Here is a 26,822-nt window from a genome sequence, read left to right on the forward strand (position 1 = left end):
GGGAATGTTATGGTAGCCTTCAAGCGTTACGAACATCTATTTCTGTACCGTTTATCCCAAAACTACTTTCTCTGCTGTCACAGTTTGCTTCACTTTGTTTTGGGAAACAATTAATGTACTAAATATCACTCAGAATATAACATACCATGTAAAAACCTTAAGAAATTGTTCAAAACTGTCTGATATGCTATCAATAATTGCAGTCAACATTTAGCCGGTTTGCCCGAATCAATATAAGAGAAGGGTAAACTGACCATTTTTCGGGTGCCAGTGCCAGTGATGTTGGTAACGCGTCAAATGTATGTAAATGTAGTTTTGAAACCTTTTTCGTCACCCTGTCATTCCATTTCGTTGCATAATTTCTTAAAATGTATTTATCGACCTCGTAGCTTCATCGCGGAAATCGCAGTAAACTGCGACATCGAACTGATCAGGCAAATAGGGTGCTTGGGGAACACCATAATGACATTGTTGGTCAATTACAGACAAGACGCCAGTGCGCTATCGTGATCCAAAAACTGATGATTTGTTGTCCCAATTCCCACATTTTCTTTCTTTTGAGACGAACATAGTCGCGTAAGCGCCCCAAAATGTCTAAGCAATATTCAGCGTTGATCGATTGGCCTTCCGGAAGGATTTCCGAGTGCACCACATCTTGGTAATCGAAGAAAACAGTCAGCATAACTTTGATTTTTGATCGAATTTGAAGCAGTTTTTTGGGATTCGGCACTACTGCAAATTGTCATTCCGATGATTGTTGGACTGTTTCCACGTCGAAATCAAGGAGCCGAACCGCCCGCTCAGTTGTCGCATGCGGTGAGCTCTTGCAAGTGAACAGCACATCTACTGGTTTCTTGGAGCAACTCACCGATCCGTAACGGATGTCTTTTCTTTAAATTAATATAACTGCGAGTTCAGGTTTTTTTATTAGGTTTATTTCGTATTCTTCATTAAGCAATCTGAAAAACAACTATTTATCGCGTATGCTGCTACTGGCAGCCGTTGATAGGCATATATATCTGTTTTTTTTCTCTTCTCGCTGATTGTGTGTAACATAATATTCATAGTTGCAGAGAATAGATATCGATAGATACACGTTCTGTCGTGTAGATATCACCGAACCGTAATGAAATTGATTTCAGTCGGATTTTTTTCATCTAATAGGTCTATTGGTTTCGATGGTTTCGCACTGCCGATGGGAGAAACGTTGATTGGTCTTACGGGTGAAGGGTTAAAAATCACACAAACTTAATCATCGATTAGTAGTAAGCGGATCTAGCGTCCGAAAAGAAAACCACCCAAAATAGAAGGGGTTGCAATTGTAACTCTGATTGCTAGTTGTGTAGTATTCAGAACGTAGCAAGTTTTCGGTTGTAAATGTATGCTCTAGGAGGTAGTTAAAGTTTATGTTCTTCGTTATTCAATTGTTAACTAGAAAGCTAAAGGAAATGGAAGATAGTCGAGAAAACATGGCTATAGAACATCAATGTAAGTATGCAACGTGTTTCGAACTTACAGTCTACAAGGGTGAAAGTAGTTTTTTTTTCTTCACTATAACAGTTTCTCATTGCTTGCTCACAGTTGACATATCGCATGGCATCTAAATTGGTATAATAACAAATCAATAAGACAAATATTTTTAGAACGTCAATATACCTTTTTTCAATAACTGTGAAATAATGAAAAATTGAAAAATGTCTGTCTATTTTTTTCGAGCCAATAGATATCATTAGCGATTGTATTTCTTTTCACGTCAATACCAAACTTTAGTAAAAGCTGCAATGACAAAAGAAAATACTCGTATTGCCTCGCCCACTAGCGCGCCTATAAACTCCGCCAAATTTAGTTGCCAAAGATCAACCTCGACCTAACTTGTCCGTTTTATTAGTTTTTCTCCCGACTTCTTATATGTTAATTACAAAAAGCAATTATAAAAAAAGAACCTAACACTATTAAAAAAATTCATCGACAGCGCGTGACGATTTGTTGTTGTTTTTCTTTCCTCTAAATCTGACCATCTCAGTGGTTTGGTGTTTAAACAACCAATTCTCGAATTCTACGAGCAAAACTGTTGGCTCCCACAGGAAGCTTGTAAAACTGTCTGGGTTTACTTTCAAAATCTAGCGTTCACTATCCGCGTTTCTTGCTTTTGTATTCGAGAACGTGAAACATGTGCGTCCATATAAGTAGGGAAATCACGATCAATAATGTAAGTAAGGGGAAACAAAAGTGCCTTACTGCTCTTACTAGTCTAAGCGATTAAAAAAACCTAAACAACTAAAAGAAACATCAAACAGCATTCTGAGAGGCTGAATTCAATCTTCGGGGAAAAAAATTTCTTAACATTAGAAACAAATAAATGTTTGCAACAACAGTTTGTCTCAATAAGCGCGGTTGTTGCTTTCTGACTGTGCACCCTTCGCTGCTTAGATCTGTGTGCTGAACCGTTGAATCTGCGGGCGCGGTAGATCACCGAAAACAGTGTCCCCGTGGACACTTCGCGCCAGGGCTTTAATGCTGGCCGCAATGTCCACATTGTCTTCAGATATCTGGAAGAGAAAGATAACGAAAAATGTGAGCTAAAAAAATCACAGGAGGGTTGTGTGCAAGGCCACGACCGCAAGGTTGAAGTAGACTTTTACTTTTACACAGCTTTACTTAGGCTGTACATTAACCTACGGCCTAATACGGCCAACACAATAGAAAAGTGTTTTCACATTGAAAATTAGACACGGCTTTACTGGAGTAAGTGTTGGCAAATGCATCTACCGCTAATACCGCCGCTATCGTACGAAAGCGCCTCGTTTCATGTGGGGAATAATATCAACAACGAAAAATGACGCGCGTCTAAGCACACCCGAACTGTTTCGCCGTGCCGCTTCCATTTACTTTCTTATAACATCGGCCTTATGGAAGTACCGGCTGCACCTACCGCTGAGGCTGTTACCATACTGCTACTGGTACCCAAAACTATTAATTCTTCAAATCAAGTGTTTTATTTGTCCTCAGAAGAACAATTAGTCGGCGTGCGACCAGACCGAACCAAGCGCCAAAAACATTATTTCGAGTAATCGGCGATCAATGTTCACTCACCCCGTATGCTTCCTGCAAGCTGCTGCAGAGAAATTTTGTTATAATACCATTATAAACTGTTCAAATGATTTCGTTTCTTCGTGAAATATAGATTATCAATTTTAACATCCACTAGTGTTAAAAACTCAGTTTAAAAAAAAATGGCGCTTGGTTCGGTCTGGTCGCACGCCGACCAATTGTTCAATTCCATATCGGATATAATGCAATCGCATCTCTGTAATATTACCGACAGTAATATTCTTCTGAACATAATGATCCAACATTTCCATTAGAGGAAGTGCCGGCTGATGTACGGCAAAAATCTCGCCCGATCGCTCGCGATGGCGTTCGTTCTCAGGCAGAGGCCTGAGACGTGGTGACCAACCACAGGGCAAGTGATTTGTTTATTTTGAAGGCAGCCACAGGCGCGACCCGCTGCTATGGCCTGTTACTGCTGAGTGCCGATATCTGCTGCTGCTGCTGCTGACAACGTTGTGGACGGTCCATCCAGTTCACCTTCCGACTAATGAATGTAGCTAGTTTTCCCAGAAACACTCTTTTATAGCCGAAGGGTGCAACGTAAAAGGCCACGCCTTTCAGTTCAGTTTTACCATTTCCTAATGTTCTTTAGACGAATTATTCCACAATTCGCATTTGATTTTTGTATCCAGCGAATAAACACCGATGGTGCTCTCACACACGCAACGGTTTTAACCCGTATCTTATTGCGATTTGTAACATCAAGCGATTTCGTTTGCTCGCTGTTGCGTGTTGCATCATGTTGCAACTTGGCAGCTGGGAGACGACGAAATTCTGTTAATGCTGGGGGAATTAAGATACACGGACAACATGCACTGTGGAAGCTATTTCACATACAGTGAATTAGACGGGTGCGACAAATTTAAATTGCTAGGATCCAACACAGAATCTTGCTTGCGTTGTCAAAAATTATTAACTTTCAATGACTTGTTTATTTGCCTTGAAATAGGCATTTTGATTTCCAAAATTGGATTTCCTGATGGCAATCTTCATGCTGCCCCAACACGGGGGGGAATAATAGCAGTCTGACGACACACGCTGAGAAGAACCGCGCTGCTCCTGAGACGTGGTGACCAATCACAGGGCTAGTGCTGCTGCTAAGGAAGGACGACTGCTGTTGTCGCTGTCTAGAACTATTATGAGCGGCTCCGGTTGAAACAGGCTCTTATATAGGCCAAATAGCATGTTTTCAATTGCAAGGTATGATTCTGTCGACCGTGCTTGGGAAGCAATCATATAACGACCAATCAGAGGTCGAATTTTTCGTTTTGACAAGGCTTGACTATTTTCAATAGTACAATAGTGTGAATAATAAAATTACAATTATCTTATTTTGGGAAGAATCTTAGAAAATTTTGCAATCTATTGCTGCAAGAACGAAGCAAATCCATCTGATACTAACCGATTTATTAGCATTTGGAATTGGACATATTTTTGCTTTTTTTCGGTTTTAGATTTTCATTTCACATCCCTATGTAGCAGAACTTCCTGAGAGAAGTATTCTACTTCAAAAAATTGATTACGTTGCAACAGAAGTGAATATTCGATAAAAAAAATCACGTTCTGCAAATTGTTACAAGTCAATAAGATCCGCTGGCAACCAACTTCCATGCGACCAAGGCAAAAGAAAACACACTTCAAAAAAACAAAGCGATAAAATCCTAAAAATAATAATCGAAACCTCCACGCTGATCCGCCAGCGTGTCACCCTCATCGCGTCTTACCTCTTCGAAATCCACTTCGTTCGCTCGGAACTGCGTCATCACCTGAGGCATTGAGATTGGAAGACTTTTCGCAATCGAACTGCTCTGGCGGCCAAACTGGCGTGACGGTATGTACATACCGTCGTCATTATTGTTCCCGATAGATTCTGCGCAAATAAAAAAGAAATATTAAAAACTATAATTCCTTTATTTCCCGCACCCTCGACTTACCATCGAATCCAAGTTCTTCCTCATCGGAGAGTGTATTTGACAGTGGAGATTTGTCGTTTTCCATACCGTCGATGTCGAACATGCAGTCCGACTCGAACGAGTTGGTTGCAACCAAGCGACGGTGTTGCTGAGCATTTGTACTGGAATGTTGCTGCGCTAGTGCTGCTGTCGTCGGTGTCATCGTCGTCATCATCATCACGTTTGGGGTTTGTTTACTGCTGATGGCACCGCGAGTATTGTTAAAACTAACGATATTGTTATTGGTCTGATTGTTACTGTAAGCTCTGTTGTACATTCGTGCAGAGCCAGTAAGTCTCGCGCCGGACGAGGGCGATGACTGATCGGCGGCTGATACTGACGAGGAGGACGTAGAAGACACAGCGTTGGCTTGCTGCCGGCTGTTGGCACTGGTGGCGGCGGCGCTCATCATCGGTGGACTATTGCCGGTAGACATTGGAAGATACTCAGGAGTCGGTGGAGGGGTTTCCAGTTGACTGCCGGCACCTGAGTCGTTTGTCCCAGTAGTCGCCACCATCGGACTCACACTGCTGCGAACGATTGTTGTTTGCTCTACAGAATCCACTGTCGTCATAGCCGGTTGGGCAACCACATCGCTGCTACTGCTAATACTGTGCAGTAGCTCAGGTACGTTGTTTGATAGCTTGGCCAGAATCAGACAGTCCTGTTCGGCACGTTCTCGTTTCAACTTAAGGACAGCAAATTCTTGCTCCGTGAAACGATGAATCCGTTCGTTAGCTGCTTCCGTTTCCTGCTCCATGTAGGCGCGGAGCAGCCGCACAAATTGGTTATCACTTTTCGCTTTTCCGAACAGCTTGGCTTTTTCGGCCAGGTCGCTAAAGCTCGAGCTGCTTCCGTTCAGTAGGATGCCAAATGCGGGGGAATAGTTCTCGTCGGACATCCGGGCACTCAGTTGCTCCTGGTTTGTCTATAATTAGAAAAAAAATGTTTAGGAAAATAATAGCAAGAAAACGTTATAATTGAAACAAACCAGCAGACTCGAATTGACCAGACAGGTGCCACCGAAGGCGGGCGTACTTTCGTTGACGTTTGCGGCGTAAACGCAGCACGCACAGTTCCGACACTGACTGAGATCCCATTCGTCGAAGACGCGCACTTTGCGCAGCAGGCCATCGAACTGGACCTCGATAGAAAGGCACCGAACCGGACCGAGGGCCTGTAAAGTGGAAAAGTATTAACGGCTGCTAGTGATAAGCGCAGTTCACATATTGTATGTAAGTTGAAATGTTAATAAATTATCATCATAGTCGGGCTGGAGTAAATTGCAAAAATCAATCAATGAAAGAGAGTGGCGCAGTACGATTTGCACCTCCGATTCACACCCTGCCGCAGGAGGTAAGTTGAACGTGTGCTCAATCAATATTGGAGGCACTGCACAGTGGAATGGAATCTAGAAGAGGGACACCAGCTTTTGTGAAGGAATTATTGAGCGGTACTTACTAGTGCAAAACTTGTTGGCCCCTTTTTTACAAATCGTCCCACTATGCACTGGTGCAGTCGCTTGAACCATGTCAATAGATTTGTTTAAGTGCGAAAAGATAACCGAGAGTTTTATTACGATTTGAGAACTTCATTCTGTTTTCAAGATTCGTCATTCCAACTAAAGTTGGGCGTGTACTTCGGAAGCAAATCCTGCTAATTACTGGTCGCAAATCTATATGCTCCAGCGTGACCCCAGCCTCTCATCATCTGGCCTTGTTTTCGGTCAAAGTTTTTTTTGTCATTCTGCGCTCCCATCCATATCGCCCCGTCCTCCTGTTGCGATTTGAAAGTTTCTGTCAACGACACGATCCAATTTGTTTTCGATTAACTGCGCACTGGACGATCCGAGCGAGCACAAGGTGCTGTGTGGGCAGTTGGAACTTGGAAACATTTGAAGTGATGAGACGAGATGAAGAAAAAAAACATCTCCTCCAACCCAAAACGAATTGTCTGTTCGTACGAAACCTTGAACCCTGCGTTTGGATGTTAAGACGCTGTGGTAGCAAAAGAGGGGAGCGGAAGATAATCTGTACGATTTATTACTTTTTTAATTCGTTTGAAGTTTTAATCGACTGTGTCACTTTCCTAATGCTTACCGGAATCGGGTTGTTGTTCAACGTATAATGAAGAGACACACAGGGAGTTAAAATAATATGGTATTGATCGCCATCAGATGTCTCAGTTTCGATTGAACAACCCCTTAATAAAAATGCTATAAATAACGAGCGTGGAGATAGAAACTATCATCACCTCTGTTTTAAAATTATAATCCTTGGGTGTAGAAAACATTATGAGGTTATATGTGTTACAATTGAACCATTTGAACTTCAAAGCACTGGTGTTTACTGTTATTTTTGTTGCAACAATGTTTACTAAATCACAAATAAATCAAATAATATTAGTGCATTTGTGTAATAACATTTTCAAATTTTGAAATAAATGAATAAAAAATTTGTAAACATTTTGTAATACGTTATCAATATCAACTAAATTTGTTGTTTTCATCTGATTAACTTCGCGAAGATTCAAATACTTAAATTTTCTAATTTTTTTTTAAGTCTAAATATCTCGCAAAATCTATTCGAAAACATTTGCTTGTAATTTTATTAACAATAATTTTAAAGACTCTCAACTTTATGAAGTTGCTGTTTTAGGACGCGTTTAAAATAAACAAAAAAATAGTTTTAGGTTTTTCAGGGTGGCGACTGAATATCCAAGACTAAAACAGTTAAGCTTCGCTTTTGCTAACTAGAATGTTAAACAGAAATATTATTTTGTCGAGAAACACATCCATAAAAATAGGAATATAGATTACATTGGTCGACAAAAGTGAAAAAAGTTACCCTAAAGCTCAAATACGGTGTTCCCAAAATATTGTAGCTTTTTAACCATTCCTTTGAATTTTGGTGCCTCTAGCAAAGAGAACTTCTTCAGAAACTTAAATGGGTTTTCCCGTAAGCTATCTTTATTATATAAATTAGAAAAAAAAAATCGCAAATTTTCAGAACTGTTCTTGTCCAAAAATTGAACTGTAGTAGATGCGTCACATTATTTTTTTTTTCTAAATAATTCTATCAAACAGTTTACTCATCGAAAAAAGCAAACTGATTTTTCGAAAATTAGTAACCTCAACTGGGTCCTTGTTCGTCTTCGAATTTGGAGCATTTTTTCATAATTCGGCGAAATATGCGATTTTGAAATAATTATTGAAAATTGACAATTCTCAGGAAGAAGTTCAATTAGGATGTTGAAGATCCCATCATCACCAGGTGCTTTTATATTTTTGAAAATCTCAGTTAAGTTAGTTTTAATTAATTCTGCTGGCAAAAATTGCGGAGTAGAAATTTGATTATATTGACAAATGACTTCATTTTTAATTGGACTCACTAAATTAGAATTCGAGTTATGAACACTTTCAAACTACTGAGTAAGTCTTCGAGTTTTTTCGTTCATTGATTAAATGGTTACAAGAAAGTGATCACCAGGTGATGTTAGAAGGTGTGTCAATAATTCGGATGCAACTGTGAACGTGCTGATGGTGAAGGGCAAGTGATTTGTGGTTTATTCAGTGATTAAATATAATATTAAACATGTTAAAAAATAATTTCAGATTTAGCTAAAAACCACCTAGATTAGAAAAGTCATAGATATGAAGAACCACATTACAATTCAGCCCAAAATGGCTGAGAAACACACCAAAAGATCAGAAGAGGGAAAAGAAGAAATTGATTCTTAATAAGTAATTGTTACGAAGTTGGTTTGTTGGAAAAATTGAGCTGAAATATCGACATTATTTGTCGAAGCAAAAAAAAAAACATCATTTACTTTTCTATAAACGAAGTCCAAATGATACTTGAAAGGTCTTCATAGCCTAGAAGACATCAAAACAAATACATTCACAAGTAATGCTTTGAATTATTGAAAACACTTCTAAACGGGAGGAAAACAACACAATAGACTCCAGAATGACTTCTAGCAGAATAGAATTGTAGGCTAAACATTGAATAGTCAAAATTTAGCTCAAAACTTTTGAAACCATGAAATGACCAGAACCAAAATTGATTTCTAATAAAGTAGTAAACCGCTCGGAGAGATCAAATAAACGATCAAAAACAAAAATTATTGACCAGTTCGTTTAATCTGGCTGAAAGCTTCTATAGAGGATTTAAAAAATAACAAATACACCAGATTTTACTCAAAATGCATGAAAACGCTCCAAAAATCGAACCTGACTGTAACTGTTTTGAACAGAAAGTAAAACAAAATCACTTCAATCACCTCAACAGGAAAATCCAAAAAAATTGAGGATCAGGAAAAGGCCTAAGGCTGCAATGCAAACATTATTCCAAAAGACCCTCAAAAACTTTAAAACGTCTCTTAAAGGTTACATACCACAGACAGACTTTCAAGCAAAAACAGCTTTGTTCGAAAATTCTGTGTAAATGTTCAAAGAGAAGTGTGTTATAAATCATTTGTACACTAGCGCCATGCTTAATGGGCTCTGTGAGTCATATAACTGAATGCGACGCTGAACCAAACGATGCAAAATATTTAAAAATAACCCTACAAAAATAAAAATCATACAGACATTTTAGTTTCAAAAAGTCATTTTTTCATAAATTATCCGATGTCTCCGACATGGTGTTTTTGTCGATAAAACTTCTGGGAATTAATCTCCTCTAAGAATAATATCGATCACCACCCTCAATTATTGTGTCTCGTTCCAAGCACGCCTCGATCAACCACACACATTGCCTTGTGGAAGTTATTTTTGCCACTGAGATCTCTCTCACACTTTGTATAGCGACTTACTATATCTTCTGGTGAGAATCCAACGTCTGGATGAGGATTTTTTTTTCTAAGTCACACCTTCTGTCCTTGTTCATTATTCGCATCCTTGTAAAATTACATACATTGTCTCACTTTATTGAACTTCATGTAAGTCATAAAACAAAAAATGTAATTAGTTCGTAAATGTACTCAACATTTCTAGAAAATCGAAGAGGCCACAAATGAAATGATTCCAAATTTATCTATACCTATAAAAATGCAGTCTGGTCTGTCTGTCTGTCTGATCCATATAGGCTCGGAAACTACCGAACCGAATGACGTGAAAATTTGTATGTAGGGGTTTTAGGGGCCGAGAAAGGTTCCTATGATGGTTTGAGACCCCTCCCTCTTCTGGAAGGGAGGGGTACCATACAAACGAAACACAAATTTCTGCACATCTCAAAAACTAACCAAGCAAAAAGAACCAAATTTGGCATGTGGATGTTTTCGGGAGTAACAAATATGTCCATATTGATTCGACACCCCTCCCTCTCCTGGAAGGGAGGGGTTCCATACAAATGAAACACAAATTTCTGCACATCTCGAGAACTAACCAACTAAATGGAACCAAATTTGGCAGATGAATGTTTTTAGGGGTAACAAATATATACATAATGGTTTGACACCCCTCCCTCTTCTATAAGGTAGGGGTCCCTTACAAATGAAACTCAAATTTCGCACAGCTCGAGAACCAATCAAGCAAATATAACCAAATTTGGCAAGTGAATGTTTTTAGGTGTAACAAATATGTTTATTATGTTTCGACACCCTTCCTTCTTCTGGAATGTCTCCAAATACCATTTCAAAATCTAAGATGGCGACTTCCGGTGTCTGGAAAACAGCCGAAAATGACCAAATAACACCCAATATGAATGTTTCTTAAACCAGAATGACGCACAGGGTCAGAAATTGCCTCCAAATGCCATTTTGAAATCCAAGATGGCGACTTCCGGATTCCGAAAAACAGCAGCATATGACCAGATACCACCCAATATGGGTATTTCCGGAATTGTTATGACGCACTGAAGCCACAAATCGACCTCAGACAACATTTTGAATTGTAAGATGGCGACTTCCGGTGTCTGGAAAACAGCCGAAAATGACCAAATACCACCCAATATGAGCGTTTCTTTAACCAGATTGACACACAGAGGCCAGAAATTGTTCCCTAATGCCATTTCAAAATCCAAGATGGCGACTTCCGGTTTCTGAAAAACAGCGGAAAATGACCAAATACCACCCAATATGGGTATTTTGAATTGTAAAATGGCAACTTCTGGGAAACAGCCGAAAATAACCGAATACTACTACATATGGATATTTCCGTAATCGAAATGATGTATAGAAGCCAAGCATGGACCCAGGACTCCATTTTGAATTCGAAGAAGACCACGTTCAGTTTGTAAAAAACAAGGAAAATAACTGAAATGCATTCAATATATTCCAGGAATAGAGGTGATGTACAAAAGCCAAAAGTCGAGGATGTTGTCATTCCGATAAAACCAATCATTTCAAACGATATAAACAAATCGCAAGGAATCAATGAATTTGAAATGTTTAAAATTATTAAATTAAACACTAAAATACGGAACGAAGTTTGCCGGATCAGCTAGTCTTGAATAATAACTGATAACGACAGCGAAAACCAGAATATCTGTAGAATTTCTGTTATTAATAAGCCAATATATTTTGTTTGACAGATTTCGATTAAAAAAAAAATCGTGTCCATCATTACCCTCTCATCTATTTCTGTGGGGAAACGTGGACCGTTGCGTACCCCCTACCCTAAATGAGTTGTCCACACGGAATGTGAACGGCCTCTAATTAGCATAAAATGCGCTCAGTGCTGTCCGCCAGCTGGTCTCGAGGTACGATGTTGGCCCACCAAGCCATTCGTCTTCGGTTCGAGTCTCGGCTCGGGAGAGACTGTTGGTGTCAGTAGAGGATTGTAGCGCTAGCCCCGCAATTGTCCTGTACACTTAACGGTTGGCTGCGAAGTCTGTGTAGAATATAACGGAAGGTCGAATTCCGAATACGGGATGTAGGTCGAACTCGATTATCTGGAGACTTGATTATCCGGGGCTCTAGCCCCGCAATTGTCCTGTACACTTAACGGTTGGCTGCGAAGTCTGTGTAGAATATAACGGAAGGTCGAATTCCGAATACGGGATGTAGGTCGGACTCGATTATCTGGAGACTTGATTATCCGGGGCTCGATTATCCGGAGAAAATGGCTCAATTATCCGGAGTATTTTTTTTCTGCTGTATTTCTATAATGTACTTTTGTCTTCCGGGTCATTGGGAGTTTCGGGGTTGTTCAAAATTGTAAAAAAATGCCCCGTTCTGTTTAGGTAGTTCGTTTTTAGCAGTTTTCTCGTCGTTCCTTCAACCAATTCTTACTCAACAACCTCCAAAAGCAAGGTATTATGGTTTTAAGTTGCCGATGAGGACAACCACTGTTGGTCAACCGATTTCGAATTTATGGCCGGAACATATTTCTGTAATATAATGGCCATGATCAAAGTAGTACTTAGAACCACAAGCTGGCCTGTTTCGGTGATGTTCCGGATACTCCTGGATTATAGAACCAAAACTCATCAAGCAAAACCAATAACGATTTGGAATCCGCAAAGTAGCCCATTAGTGGCCATATCGAGCGTCTAGGTCGTTATAGGCCACTTAGGAAAAAAAATCATGAGTGTTGTCAAAATCGAACAGGATCTGTATATGTAACATCTCAATTCTTCCTAATATTTAAGATAAAAAAACAATGTATAACAAATGCCGAAAAACAGTCTAGAGACAATTTTTAATTTTTTTCGTCGGCACATGTATTGTGTACAACATACTATAATAGAAAACTAACTTGTCTAAATGAGATATTAAAAACTAAAAAATTAAAAATGGCTCGATTATCCGAAAGATTCGATTATCCGGAGCGAAATGTATTTCAAAACTCCGGATAATCGAGTCCGACCTGTACTAACTGACTTGTAAGTTTGGATACTTTTCAAAAAAATCCAAGTCACTTTTTGGAAACTATTCTTAATGTTTTGGTCACTAGAGTCACTACTATTGTATTGTCTAATCATTACGAGCCCTGTACAAGGTATCATCAGTTCCCGGCAAATCATTCTCAGAAAGTTCTACTGTACAACAATAGGTTCCCGTACTAAAGGGTTTTTCAATAAGAGCGCTACAAAAGTAGACCGATAGGGACAGCAAACGACGCCATATTTTTTCCTGCTCTCTTAACATTTTCCTTCAGTAAGGTTTACCATTTCAAAATGGAAAGATATAGACCGTTCCGATAATTATATATACACTTACGATCAACCGTAATTTCAAATAACGTGCAGTATTCAACCAAACGTTGGCTGCGTCCTGTTGTTTACATCCAAAAGAAACAGATGCTGTCATTTTTTCTAACATTTAGTGCGAAATTTTGAAAATGCGTGGCCTTTCTCCCGAGCAAAGAAAGCGAATTGTGCACAAATGGGGCACCGTGAATGGTCTTTCTATAAGAAAATTAGCCAGAGAAGAAGGTATAAGTGTCGGAGCAGTTCAAACCGCATTGCGGAAGTATTGTGAAAAGTGCAAATTTACTGATGCCCCAAGACGTGGTAGAAAACCCGGGCCTGTTGATCCCACAATGGACAAAAAGGTTAAGGAATACTACAAGCGGCATCCTTCAGTATCAGTACGAGAAGTGGCGAGAAAGCTTGGAACCTCGGCGAGTAACGTTATGCGTGCCAAGGAAAGAATGGGTCTGCAGACCCGTCGGAAGCAGAAGCAGCCAAAACGAAATCCAAAACAAGCTGAATCTGTGAAACCGAGAGCTCGGAAGCTTTATGACAAACTTCTGACCAAAAAAATGGGGTGTGTTATCATGGATGACGAAACCTACATTAAACTGGACTATAAGACTCTGCCAGGACCGCAATTTTATACATCACCGAAGGGAAAGGATGTCCCTGGACCAGTGAAAGCCATTTACACCGAAAAATTCGGCAAGAAGGCAATGGTTTGGCAAGCCATTTGTGAATGTGGGAAAATATCTCGTCCATTCATTACCAATGACACAATGAATGGTAAAATTTACGTGAAAGAGTGTTTGCAGAAAAGGTTGTTACCTATGGTTAAGCAGCATAACAATCCTCCAATCTTTTGGCCCGATCTTGCTTCCTGCCATTCTTCTAAGGATGCACTAGGGTGGTATAAAACAAATAATGTCACATGTGTCCCAAAGCAGATGAATCCTTCAAACTGCCCTGAAATTCGCCCTATTGAAACTTTTTGGGCTTTGACCAAGGCAAAGCTGAGGAAATATGTCAAACCAGCGGACAATGTTGAAAAATTTAGAAAAGATTGGCTTAAAGTGGTAAAAATGGTCGGAGAACACACTGTGCAAAAGCTTATGAGTAGTGTTAAGAGAAAAGTTAGAGAACTCGCGTATCCTTCGAAAAATAATCCCAACTTGAATTGAAACTGGAAAGAAAACACTTATTATCTATATTTCAGAATAAAATGACCCGAAAAATCCTGTATTTTTTGTTTTATTCAAGAAAGATGTATTTATAATTTTCGGCACAGTCTATACACGATCCAACAACGAATCGAGATTATTAAAATTCACCACCGAAATTCGTTCAATTTATGGTCGTCATAATCGTCCTACCAGGTCAACAATTGAGTGTCTAGTGGAAAAATTTGAATCCACAGGCACAGTACTGGCGTCGTTTGCTGTCCCTATCGGTCCACTTTTGTAGCACTCTTATTTGCCATCATCTGACATCTGAACTTTGATTACAGTGTATTACCGTAACAGAACAGATCGATCTTCAATATGCAATAGAACTTGTGCCATTTGTTGCTGATTAATAAGAGTTTGGTTTCTCTCCGGGTTAAATAAAGCCTATGCTAAAATTTATACGTCTTTTTAGAACATTATTTTTCAAAATTTTTATTATTTCCGGTTCATGCGGCTAATTAGAGTAGCACAATTAGCTAATTTATATTTGTTACCGGTTTAGACCAACAGGCAAAAACAAAGCTGTTGGGGCCGCACACAATTGTAGGTGGATTACTAGACGAAACACTTAACTGAATTTCAGGGTTAGTAGCAAGTCACTTGTAGGAGTTTTGTCACTATTTCGAGCCTAATCATTAAACTCACTATTTTATGACAAAGTGGTCACAAAAGTAACTATTTAAATTTCAAATAAGCAAGATACCTTTTACTGTAGTGAAACATAAATTGGAAAGAGTGCGTCTTATTTGCTGATTATTTGGACAGTTCGGTTCGTCGACTTTTCCGTTTTGTAAATTCCATATGTTTGCGAATCTCTCACTGGACTGAACAGTGTAAGCAGAATGGCGTAAAAGTTTTCAAAATTGAATTAATCTTCTCTAATCTTTCCCTGATTTTATAGTACCCTGCAGAGTTACGAAATCGAGGTTTTGTTCGACATCGTCGTGTTTTGGCCTCAATTCGTTATACTGCACAGGTAAAATTCCAAAAAATTGAATCAAATCTATGCATTTAACAATTTTAACGTTTGCGGTAAAAAATGGACAAAAATTGCCGATTTTTCATGGATTTACCTGCAACCGCACTGACGAAACTACTCATGCATCGTCAATCATAGTAACCCATGAGTTAGCAAAAAAAATTGACAGCTCTATCATTCAAACTCTAACTGTGATGGCGAAAAAAGTGAATTGGCAGTCGCGTCCACTGGTCTCGGAGCTGCAGGCAAAGACGCAGCGACAGCAGTTGAATAAGATGGTCAAGTCGATTTCCCGTCGAATCGCGACGTGGCATTGGTGATGGACGACGAGACCTATTTCACCCTGGATGGCAACGACTGGCAGGGTACTTCGTGTTTCACTTCTCCCACGAAGGAAGGTGAAATTTATTTCACACACCAAGTTCCCCATGAAGGTGCTGCTGTGGCTGACAATCAGCGAGAAAGAGATGTCAAAGCCGCTCTTCTTTCGTTCCGGGATGACCGTGAACGGGGAAATTTATAGTACGAAGTGCGTGCCAGAAGTTGCGTCGTTCATCAAGAAATACCATAAGGACGAAGACACGGTGTTCATGCCAAATTTGGCGTCGGCTCACTACTCGAAATGATCGTTGGAGGAGATGGAGCGGCTGAATATCGATGTGGTACCGAAGTCGGCGAATCCGCCCTACGTCTCCCAGCTGCGTCCCATCGAGAATTTCTGGGTAAACTCACAAGATCTATTCCAGCAATTTTGTCACGAAAACGGCGGAGAAATTAATAAAAAAAACGAAGAAAGCGCTTAAAAACATGCTTACACGCATGTTTTCGTCCGCCGTGGCAAATGTTCCGGTTAACTGCCGGAAGGCCGCTCGCAAGGGCGTAGAATTTTTTTTTGCAAATCTATACCTATAAAAATGCAGTCCGGTCTGTCTGTCTGATCCATATAGGCTCGGAAACTACCGAACCGAATGACGTGAAAATTTGTATGTGGGGGTTTTAGGGGCCGAGAAAGGTTCCTATGATGGTTTGAGACCCCTTCCCTCTTCTGGAAGGGAGGGCCCCCATACAAAGGAAACACAAATTTCTGCACATCTCGAAAACTAACCAAGCAAATGGAACCAAATTTAGCATGTGATTGTTTTTAGGAGTAACAAATATGTTAATGTTGGTTCGACACCCCTCCCTCTTCGGGAAGGGAGGGGTTCCATACAAATGAAAAATAAAAACATAATAACGACCTAGACGCTCGATATGGCCACTAATGGGCTACTTTGCGGATTTCAAATCGTTATTGGTTTTGCTTGATGAGTTTTGGTTCTATAATCCAGGAGTATCCGAAACATCACCGAAACAGGCCAGCTTGTGGTTCTAAGTACTACTTTGATCATGGCCATTATATTACAGAAATATGTTCCGGCCATAAATTCGAAATCGGTTGACCAACAGTGGTTGTCCTCATCGGCAACTTAAAACCATAATACCTTGCTTTTGGAGGTTGTTGAGTAAGAATTGGTTGAAGGAACGACGAGAAAACTGCTAAAAACGAACTACCTAAACAGAACGGGGCATTTTTTTACAATTTTGAACAACCCCGAAACTCCCAATGACCCGGAAGACAAAAGTACATTATAGAAATACAGCAGAAAAAAAATACTCCGGATAATTGAGCCATTTTCTCCGGATAATCGAGCCCCGGATAATCAAGTCTCCAGATAATCGAGTCCGACCTACATCCCGTATTCGGAATTCGACCTTCCGTTATATTCTACACAGACTTCGCAGCCAACCGTTAAGTGTACAGGACAATTGCGGGGCTAGAGCCCCGGATAATCAAGTCTCCAGATAATCGAGTCCGACCTACATCCCGTATTCGGAATTCGACCTTCCGTTATATTCTACACAGACTTTGCAGCCAACCGTTAAGTGTACAGGACAATTGCGGGGCTAGCGCTACAATCCTCTACTGACACCAACAGTCTCTCCCGAGCCGAGACTCGAACCGAAGACGAATGGCTTGGTGGGCCAACATCGTACCTCGAGACCAGCTGGGGGACAGCACTGAGCGCATTTTATGCTAATTAGAGGCCGTTCACATTCCGTGTGGACAACTCATTTAGGGTAGGGGGTACGCAACGGTCCACGTTTCCCCACAGAAATAGAGGAGAGGGTAATGATGGACACGATTTTTTTTTTTAATCGAAATCTGACAAAAACAATTTTAACGTTTGCGGTAAAAAATGGACAAAAATTGCCGATTTTTCATGGATTTACCTGCAACCGCACTGACGAAACTACTCATGCATCGTCAATCATAGTAACCCATGAGTTAGCAAAAAAAAAATTTACAGCTCTATCATTCAAACTCTAACTGTGATGGCGAAAAAAGTGAATTGGCAGTCGCGTCCACTGGTCTCGGAGCTGCAGGCAAAGACGCAGCGACAGCAGTTGAATAAGATGGTCAAGTCGATTTCCCGTCGAATCGCGACGTGGCATTGGTGATGGACGACGAGACCTATTTCACCCTGGATGGCAACGACTGGCAGGGTACTTCGTGTTTCACTTCTCCCACGAAGGAAGGTGAAATTTATTTCACACACCAAGTTCCCCATGAAGGTGCTGCTGTGGCTGACAATCAGCGAGAAAGAGATGTCAAAGCCGCTCTTCTTTCGTTCCGGGATGACCGTGAACGGGGAAATTTATAGTACGAAGTGCGTGCCAGAAGTTGCGTCGTTCATCAAGAAATACCATAAGGACGAAGACACGGTGTTCATGCCAAATTTGGCGTCGGCTCACTACTCGAAATGATCATTGGAGGAGATGGAGCGGCTGAATATCGATGTGGTACCGAAGTCGGCGAGTCCGCCCTACGTCTCCCAGCTGCGTCCCATCGAGAATTTCTGGGTAAACTCACAAGATCTATTCCAGCAATTTTGTCACGAAAACGGCGGAGAAATTAATAAAAAAAAAACGTAGAAAGCGCTTAAAAACATGCTTACACGCATGTTTTCGTCCGCCACGGCAAATGTTCCGGTTAATTGCCGGAAGGCCGCTCGCAAGGGCGTAGAATTTTTTTTTGCAAATCTATACCTATAAAAATGCAGTCCGGTCTGTCTGTCTGATCCATATAGGCTCGGAAACTACCGAACCGAATGACGTGAAAATTTGTATGTGGGGGTTTTAGGGGCCGAGAAAGGTTCCCATGATGGTTTGAGACCCCTTCCCTCGTCTGGAAGGGAGGGCCCCCATACAAAGGAAACACAAATTTCTGCACATCTCGAAAACTAACCAAGCAAATGGAACCAAATTTAGCATGTGATTGTTTTTAGGAGTAACAAATATGTTAATGTTGGTTCGACACCCCTCCCTCTTCGGGAAGGGAGGGGTTCCATACAAATGAAAAACAAATTTCTGCACATCTCGAGAACTAACCAAGCAAATAGAACCAAATTTGGTAGGTGGATGTTTTAAGGGGTAACATATATATTCATAATGGTTTGACACCCCTCCCTCTTCTACAAGGGAGGGGTCCAATACCAATGAAACACAAATTTCGCACAGCTCGAGACCCAATCAACCAAATACAACCAAATTTGATATGTGTATGTTTTTAGAGGTAACAAATATGTCCATAATGGTTTGACTCCCCTCCCTCTTCTGTGAGGGAGGGGTTTCATACAAATTAAACACAAATTTCTGCTTATCTCGAGAACTAACCAACTAAATGGAACCAAATATGGCAGGTGAATGTTTTTAGGGGTAACAAATATATCCATAAAGGTTTGACACCCATCTCTCTTCTATTAGGGAGAGGTCCCATACAAATGAAACTCACATTTCGCACAGCTCGAGAACCAATCAAGCAAATATAACCAAACTGGATAAGTGAATGTTTTTAGGTGTAACAAACATGTCCATAATGTTTCGACACCTTTCCTTCTTCTGGCATATCTACAAATACCATTTCGAAATCCAAGATGGCGACTTCCGGTTTCTGAAAAACAGCGGCAAATGACCTAATACCGCCGAATATGGGTATTTCCGGAATTTTTATGATGCACTGAAGCCACAAATCGACCACAGACAACATTTCGAATTGTAAGATGGCAACTTCCGGTGTCTGGAAAACAGCCTAAAATGATCAAATACCACCCAATATGAGTGTTTCTTAACCAGATTGACGCACGGAGGCCAAAAATTGTTCCCAAATGCCATTTCGAAATCCAAGATGGCGACTTCCGGTTTCCGAAAAACAGCGGCAAATGACCAAATATCACCCAATATGGGTATTTCCGGAATTGTTATGACGCACTGAAGCCACAAATCGACCTCAGATAACATTTTGAATTGTAAGATGGCGACTTCCGGTGTCTGGAAAACAGCCAAAAATGACCAAATACCACCCAATATGAGCGTTTCTTTAACCAGAATGACGCTCAGAGGCCAAAAAAGGTCCCCTAATGCCATTTTGAAATTTTAGATGGTGACTTACGGTCTCTGAAAAACAGCGGCATATGACCAGATACTACCCAATATGGGTATTTCCGGAATTGTTATGATGCACTGAAGCCACAAATCGACCTATCGACCTCAGACAACATTTTGAATTGTAAGATGGCGACTCCGGTGTCTGGAAAACAGCCGAAAATGACCAAATACCACCCAACACGAGTGTTTCTTTAACCAGAATGACGCTCAGAGGCCAAAAACTGTCCCTTAATGCCATTTCGAAATCCAAGATGGCGACTTCCGGTTTCTGAAAAACAGCGGCAAATGACCAAATACCACCCAATATGGGTATTTCCGGGATTGTTATGATGCACTGAAGCCACAAATCGACCTCAGACAACATTTTGAATTATAAGATGGCGACTTCCGGTGTCTGGAAAACAGCCAAAAATGACAAAATACCACCCAATATGAGTGTTTCTTTAACCAGAATGACGCTCAGGGGTCAGAAATTGTCTTCAAATGCCATTTTAAAATCCAAGATGGCGACTTACGGTTTTTTGAAAAATAGCCTGAAGTGACCAGATACCACCCAATATGTGTATCACCGGATCCAGAAGGAGCTAAAAATCGACCTTAGAAACCAGTTTGAATTGTAAAATGGCAACTTCTGGGAAACAGCCGAAAATAACCGAATACTACTACATATGGATATTTCCGTAATCGAAATGATGTATAGAAGCCAAGCATTAACCCTGGACACCATTTTGAATTGAAGATGACCACTTTCAGTTTCTAAAAAACAACGAAAATAACTGAAATTCATTGAATATATTTCCGGAATAGAGGTGATGTACAAAAGCCATAAGTCGAGGATGTTGTCATTCCGATAAAACCAATCATTTCACATGATATAAACAAATCGCAAGGAATCAATTAATTTGAAATGTTTAAAATTATTAAACACTAAAAAAGGCGCGACGAAGTTTGCCGGGTCAGCTAGTGGTATAATAAAATTACCATTAATGGGAAATTTATATAACATAACCCTCCTAGCTGGTCTAGAGGTACGATGCTGGCCTAACAAGCCAGTTGTCGTAGGTTCGAGTCTCGGCTCGGGAGAGACTGTTAGTGTTAGTAGGATCGTAGCGCTGGCCCCGCAATTGTCCTGTACACTTAACAGTTGGCTGCGAAGTCTGTGTTTAATAAACAGAAGGTCGAGTTCCGAATCGGAATGTAGCACCAAGGCTTTGCTTTTATATAACTCAATTATCAGTCTTAGTTTTTTTTTCATCACCATCTGAAAAAAGTCCATTTTTTTACCGCAAACGTTACCAGCATTTCAATTTCGAAATTATAGTAAAGAATTGACTTCGATTTATCTCTACAAGAATCAGTCATTCCGATTCCTATGGTTTGAATACATATTTTAAATGAAATAGAATCCATTTCTGGCTACACAATAATTTTAAACTCTTATATTATTTCCTTTTTGGTTACTATTTAGTCACTATTTGAATGAAAAAAGCCTCTAAAATCATTGTTTTTACTCCACTAATAACTAAAACTTTTGCATCATGTCCGACAGTCAAAAGAAAATCCTCTGCTACATTCTGATTCGGAACTCGACCTTCTGTTTATTTATAAACAAACTTCGCAGTCAACTGTGTGCAGGACAATTGCGGGGCTCGCGCTACGATCTTACTGACACTAACAGTCTTTCCCGAGCCGATATTCGAACTCTTGTTGAGCATCGTACCTCAAGACCAGCTGGAGGTATTATGTCCGACATTTAAGCAACTTCAAATGTTTTGTAGTCGGCGATATGCACATCAAACCTTGTTTGGGAGTGTATTTAGTCATTTAAAAACTGGGTTGTAATAATCAAGTCAGTTCATATTGCAACGGCCTCCTAGTCGACTGGATGGACGTACTCATTTGCCCAGTCTATAAAAATGGCTCGATTGCAGTAATTATCGAGGCATAACACTCCTCAATTCTGCATACAAGATCTTCTCCCGTATCCGGTTTCCGGAAATGGTGATTTACTACGGACCAAATGTTTACCTTGCGTCAGATCCTTGACAAGTTCAAAGTAATAAACTTGCCAACTCATCGTCTGTTTATAGATTTGAAGGCCGCATACGATTCAGTTGAGCGCAATGAGTTATGGCAGGTTATGCTTGAACACAATTTCCTAACGAAACTGATTAAGCTGATTTGTACCGCCCTTGACGTTTTTTTTATCATGGGTCAAGATAGCAGGTTTAATTCCGGACCCGTTCGTGACGTTAGATGGTCTGAAGCAGGGTGGCGGGCTTCCGAACCTGTTGTTCAACATTGCCTTGAAGGCTGCAGTACGAGGAGCTGGCGTGTAAAGAAGCGGTACTATTATTTTAAAGTCTCATATGCATTCGTTCCTTTTAAGAGGGAAGCAGCGAGAATTGGTTTTACCATCAACTCTACCAAAACAAAGTACATGGTGGCTGGTAGAGAGCGTGGAAGTTCGTCAAGTCTTGGTACTGAGATTGTGTCGCCATGAAAGTAAAGTAAGTTATATTGCGTTCCTGGTCACTGCGAAATGAGCCGATGAACTCGCAATACTTGGATCGTCTCATCAGTTCATAGGACCAGAGCCCTTAGGTGGTTTATTCGCATCTTTACTCAGAATGGGGCTGGAAAGCATTAGGTTCTTTGGAGGTAGTGTCGAACTGGTCAAAGATTTCAATTGGTAGGTGGTCAAAGCGGTTCATGTTTCTATGGCATGGTTCTATGACCTTATACCTAAACCACATAAAAACAGACATGTCACTTGATGTCGATTTCATCGACCAGAAAAAATAACGATTATTTCGAAATTTTGCTTAGTAGGCAGTAATGCCGCTAGTGTCGCTATATGCAAGCTTGCACATTCATTATCAAAGACGAAAACCGTTTTACGAAAACAATTTAGTAGACAATAAGCTCACATGGTGGCGCATGGGTGTAACGTTTCGAATAAGGACGAATATTTTTCAGGATTTAACTTCGAGAGGTACGTCTGTTTGTCTGTGCCTAAACTTTCGAAGAAAGATCTGAGCAAATATACTGGTCTAATAACAAAGCATAGAAAAGCATGTGCTGATGTCCTGCAATTTTCAACAAAAGATATATAGATCTTCGATATAGGGCTATTGAAATCCTTTAAAATCTGGAGGACAACTCCCAGTACGGTTGTGCGCTATCCTAATTCAGCTTAGCAAGAGCAAAACGAGGCATATGTCACATAATAATATATGAAGATGAAAATTTCTAATATAAAAAAAGATGGTGGACGGATGAGTGGGTTTTACCCTTTATTGAAATATGAACATTATTTGAATAGAAAGATAATTTTGTATAGATAAATAATTCTGCGAAAGACTCTGTGACTGTATTGAATTTTAGCTGAGACAATCACAATTTACTGGAGAGGGGGTAGAACAAAGAATGTCAACATATCTAATAATGCTTTTTTCTAAACAAAACCGCACATTAACAAATTTAAAAATTCTAGACTGCCAAAACAACAATACCATCATCATCAACCAAGTCTCGAACCTCTTGTGATAATTTAATATTAAAATCGATTAATTGCGTTAGATGGCTCCGGAACAGCCAATAATATGAAAAATGAGCAAAAAAAAACACCAAATCATAAACTATCTGGGTCACTCGGTTAGAAGCGAGGCCTTCAAACGATTTCGCCGTTTGCATAAATTATCAAATTGGCAGAAGCAATGGTTGAACAACTTAAATCAAGTTATTGTCTGGAAGAGGACATCACCTTCCTGCACTGTTATACTGGTTGACGGTGCAAAATTTAGATTCATGCTTACTACGCTTAAAGCTTAGGTATTCAGGTTTTGCATGTTAACGGTTTAATTTAGCTTGTAGTGCCTTGTTTAACATCGTTAACAATCGGTCAACAAGGATCAAATCTCGTGAGCGCTACAGCCGGACCATTTCTAAAACAACCATTTAATCACTTAGAGTCTGCTGGTACTTGTACGATAGAGCCTATCAAATGCTCCCTAGAAAGCTGTGACCACCTTTGATCTGTCTTCGCACGGCCCGTTGACAGCGTGGAACACTTTTGGATGATCCTATGCTAATGTTAGCCGATTTACACGCTAATTTAGCGATTACTGAACCACAGTGAAATGCCGCACACCGGTGCGGTATTTATTTTCGACGGAAGAGAATAACGCGAACTAAAAATAGCTGTCATCGAACCGTCGACGCTGCTGTCGTCGCCAGAAACGTAAGTCCGTATCGGTACAGAATGGCGAAAGGCAAAGCACATCGTAGCCCCCGATCAGTAAAACCTCGGATGGAACGTAAAATATTTTGCCTGGCGCTAATCACAACAATAAAGTATATATTTAAAACAGCCACAATAAGCGCATTGCCAGCGCTCGATGCTTGTTCACTTTCGATTTAGTGAATCGATCGACGATTCGGTCGGACAGCTCCCTTCTGGCGAGCTTGGCTGGATTATGCAAGATTTGTGGTATGCTCATGGTTCTATCTGGTAAACAATAACTCATCATGTCATTTGCAGCGAAGCAAGAAATCTGCAATGTTGACGCACGGAAAATAAAAGTGCAAACTGGGGTAACTTTGTTTGTCAAGAAAGTTAAAATCTTTAGAGGACTGTCTGAGGACCCCACGTGGTCTTGATTGATCACATCCTCGGGTCTATTCGTAAAAATAGAAAAAAACTTCATTACCACCAAAATTGAACGCAAAAAAGGCACATCATCACTGCTGGGTTCAGTTTTCGTTTAAATTCTTCTCTAATACGCAAGCACTAGATGAATATGTTCGTTCTGAAAATAAAATGACCGCGATAAACCGGTAAACACAACAGGATCATTAATAAAGAAGACGATTGCGCTAGCCAAGATACTACATTGTATCTGATTCCTCTGAGTAGGTCAATGTGCGTGGGTTCTCTAGTTTGTGTTTACTTCCTATTTTTTTTTTTGATTGTTGTTTACACATTTATTTGTTGATTCTTTTCCTAAATATTGGAAATGGATACGCTACGCTTACTATAGCGATTTGCGTGAGAATACTTTAGTAAAGCAAAGCCTTGTTAAAGTATTCTAGCGCAAATCGCTCTATAGCAAACGTAGCTTAACCAGAAATCCATAGGTTTGCGGCAGAAGTTTGGCATACTTACAACCATGAAGTGAAATATGTTAAACTCATCATGCTTACATTTGACGTAGAAGGATTTGTTAATTATATATATGTATAATGTAGATGCGATGATTGTTGTCCGGAAATGGGCTTCTAGGGTTTCGTTTCATTATCCATAACGACGCAATCGCATTTCGTCAACAAATTCCTTAAGCGTTTCTTTTTCTCCAGACTCAGACTTCTCAAATCAACTAATTGCTTTCTGGAAAGAGGTTTTTTTGCTCCCTGCCTCCAAAGCATCGCAAACTGTAGATTTGCAAAAATTTGACTCTCCAGGATTCTAATTGCGAACGACAGGACCGATTCAAGACGTGCGAAATTTCAGAAATGGGTCCTACGTTGCTATGTGTAATTCGCAAATGGAAAAGTTTAAATTTTACCTTCGTTTCTATGAAAGTCGTATGTTATATAGCTCGGTTATGAAAAATACCGAACTTCTTAAAATCACTATCATTCTTTCGACAAAAAAACTGAGAGAAAACTGTGTCTACCGAAATACCGTGAATATGATCAACAGAAGACCAAAGTTCTCATTCAAATTTTGCAGCTCAGGTGCTCAAAAATATTGTGATTTTTGATGAGATGATGGTGCATAGGTAAATCATAGAGTCTTTGGAACACTACAGATTACTGTCTGTGATCGTAGGCTGTAGTACTAGTATTCAAATACATATAGAAAAATGTCTTGTTTAAAAATATTGGCACAACATTGTTTTCTTTTAAATACACGTATACTGCAGTGTGGTAGAATATTTATTGTTTTCTTGAACCCGGAAAAATCTAGTTTCAAGGTTAAACACGAAGCACTGCGATTGATGAATAAGAGTTAAAAACTATTTTATCAAGCAACATTTCGGTTTTACTGAAGAAGATAAGCCATGGCGTTGCGGCACTTGCCATGCCAGCCAACCGTGAGCCGAATCGTTCCTCCGGCTCTCTCGTCGTACGACAAAAAGATCGACTCGAGTTGTTTTGAGGGGCTGCGGTGCTGCTGCTGATGAGCAAGTAAGCAAGCAAGCAAGCAAGCAGTGGATGTGAAATAAACAACAAACACACAGACAGAATGGAGAAGCGAAAATGGGAGACAGTACAAAAAACAGCAGCAGCAGAACTCACCTCTTTGAAAAATAGAAAATGGTCGTCGCTGGGTGTCGTCGCTTTTGTGACCGATTCCTTTGCCTGCTGCGGTTGTTGCTGCCGCTTCCGAATCAAATACGCATCCAAATCAAACCGGGCCAGAGATTCGGGCTCCGTTCCGTCCAGCTTTATCATAACATTCAAGCACTTGCAGCTGATAGACATGTTTGCACTGGTGCTCTCTTTGCCTCAATTCAGACTACGCCTGTCTTTATCACAATACTTCAATTGAATATTAGCCTAATACCACATGCACTAAATTAAGCTCAGATCGCAAAAAGTAAAAATTGCGAATATTCCTTTTTTCCTCGACAGCGACCAATCGTTTTATACACTTTTCTCGGATAATCACTGCACAACTTTTCACCTATCTACACGAATCGACAGATTCTTTTGTTTACTTCCTACGCAATATACTAATAATTCTTATCAAAGGCGTGTAACTTTGTTCTATGTTTCTCACAGAATTTTCAGACTGCTGTGCAAGTTAGCGATAGTTTGCAGATTACAGAATATGGAATTCCATTAAAAAGTCTTGATCCGGTCTGATCTGGTGCGAAGGGATACCTCTCGACGGACAACCAGCTCACTACTCACTGAACCGAAT

General features: G+C 40.2%; 1 protein-coding gene across 1 annotated transcript; it reads right to left on the minus strand.

The window, feature by feature from the left end:
- Window positions 1-913: 913 nt before the first annotated feature.
- LOC129723871 (uncharacterized) lies at window positions 914-26,822 on the minus strand. The gene is made up of 5 exons (XM_055678343.1): window positions 26,195-26,822; window positions 6,055-6,240; window positions 5,046-5,991; window positions 4,836-4,981; window positions 914-2,549 (listed from the first exon to the last, which is right to left on the minus strand). The coding sequence occupies exons 1-5, from the start codon at window positions 26,378-26,380 to the stop codon at window positions 2,427-2,429; spliced, it is 1,587 nt and encodes a 528-aa protein (XP_055534318.1). The 5' UTR covers window positions 26,381-26,822; the 3' UTR covers window positions 914-2,426.

This window comes from Wyeomyia smithii, chromosome 2 (assembly GCF_029784165.1).
Source record: "Wyeomyia smithii strain HCP4-BCI-WySm-NY-G18 chromosome 2, ASM2978416v1, whole genome shotgun sequence".
In the NCBI taxonomy this organism is placed as follows: domain Eukaryota; kingdom Metazoa; phylum Arthropoda; class Insecta; order Diptera; family Culicidae; genus Wyeomyia; species Wyeomyia smithii.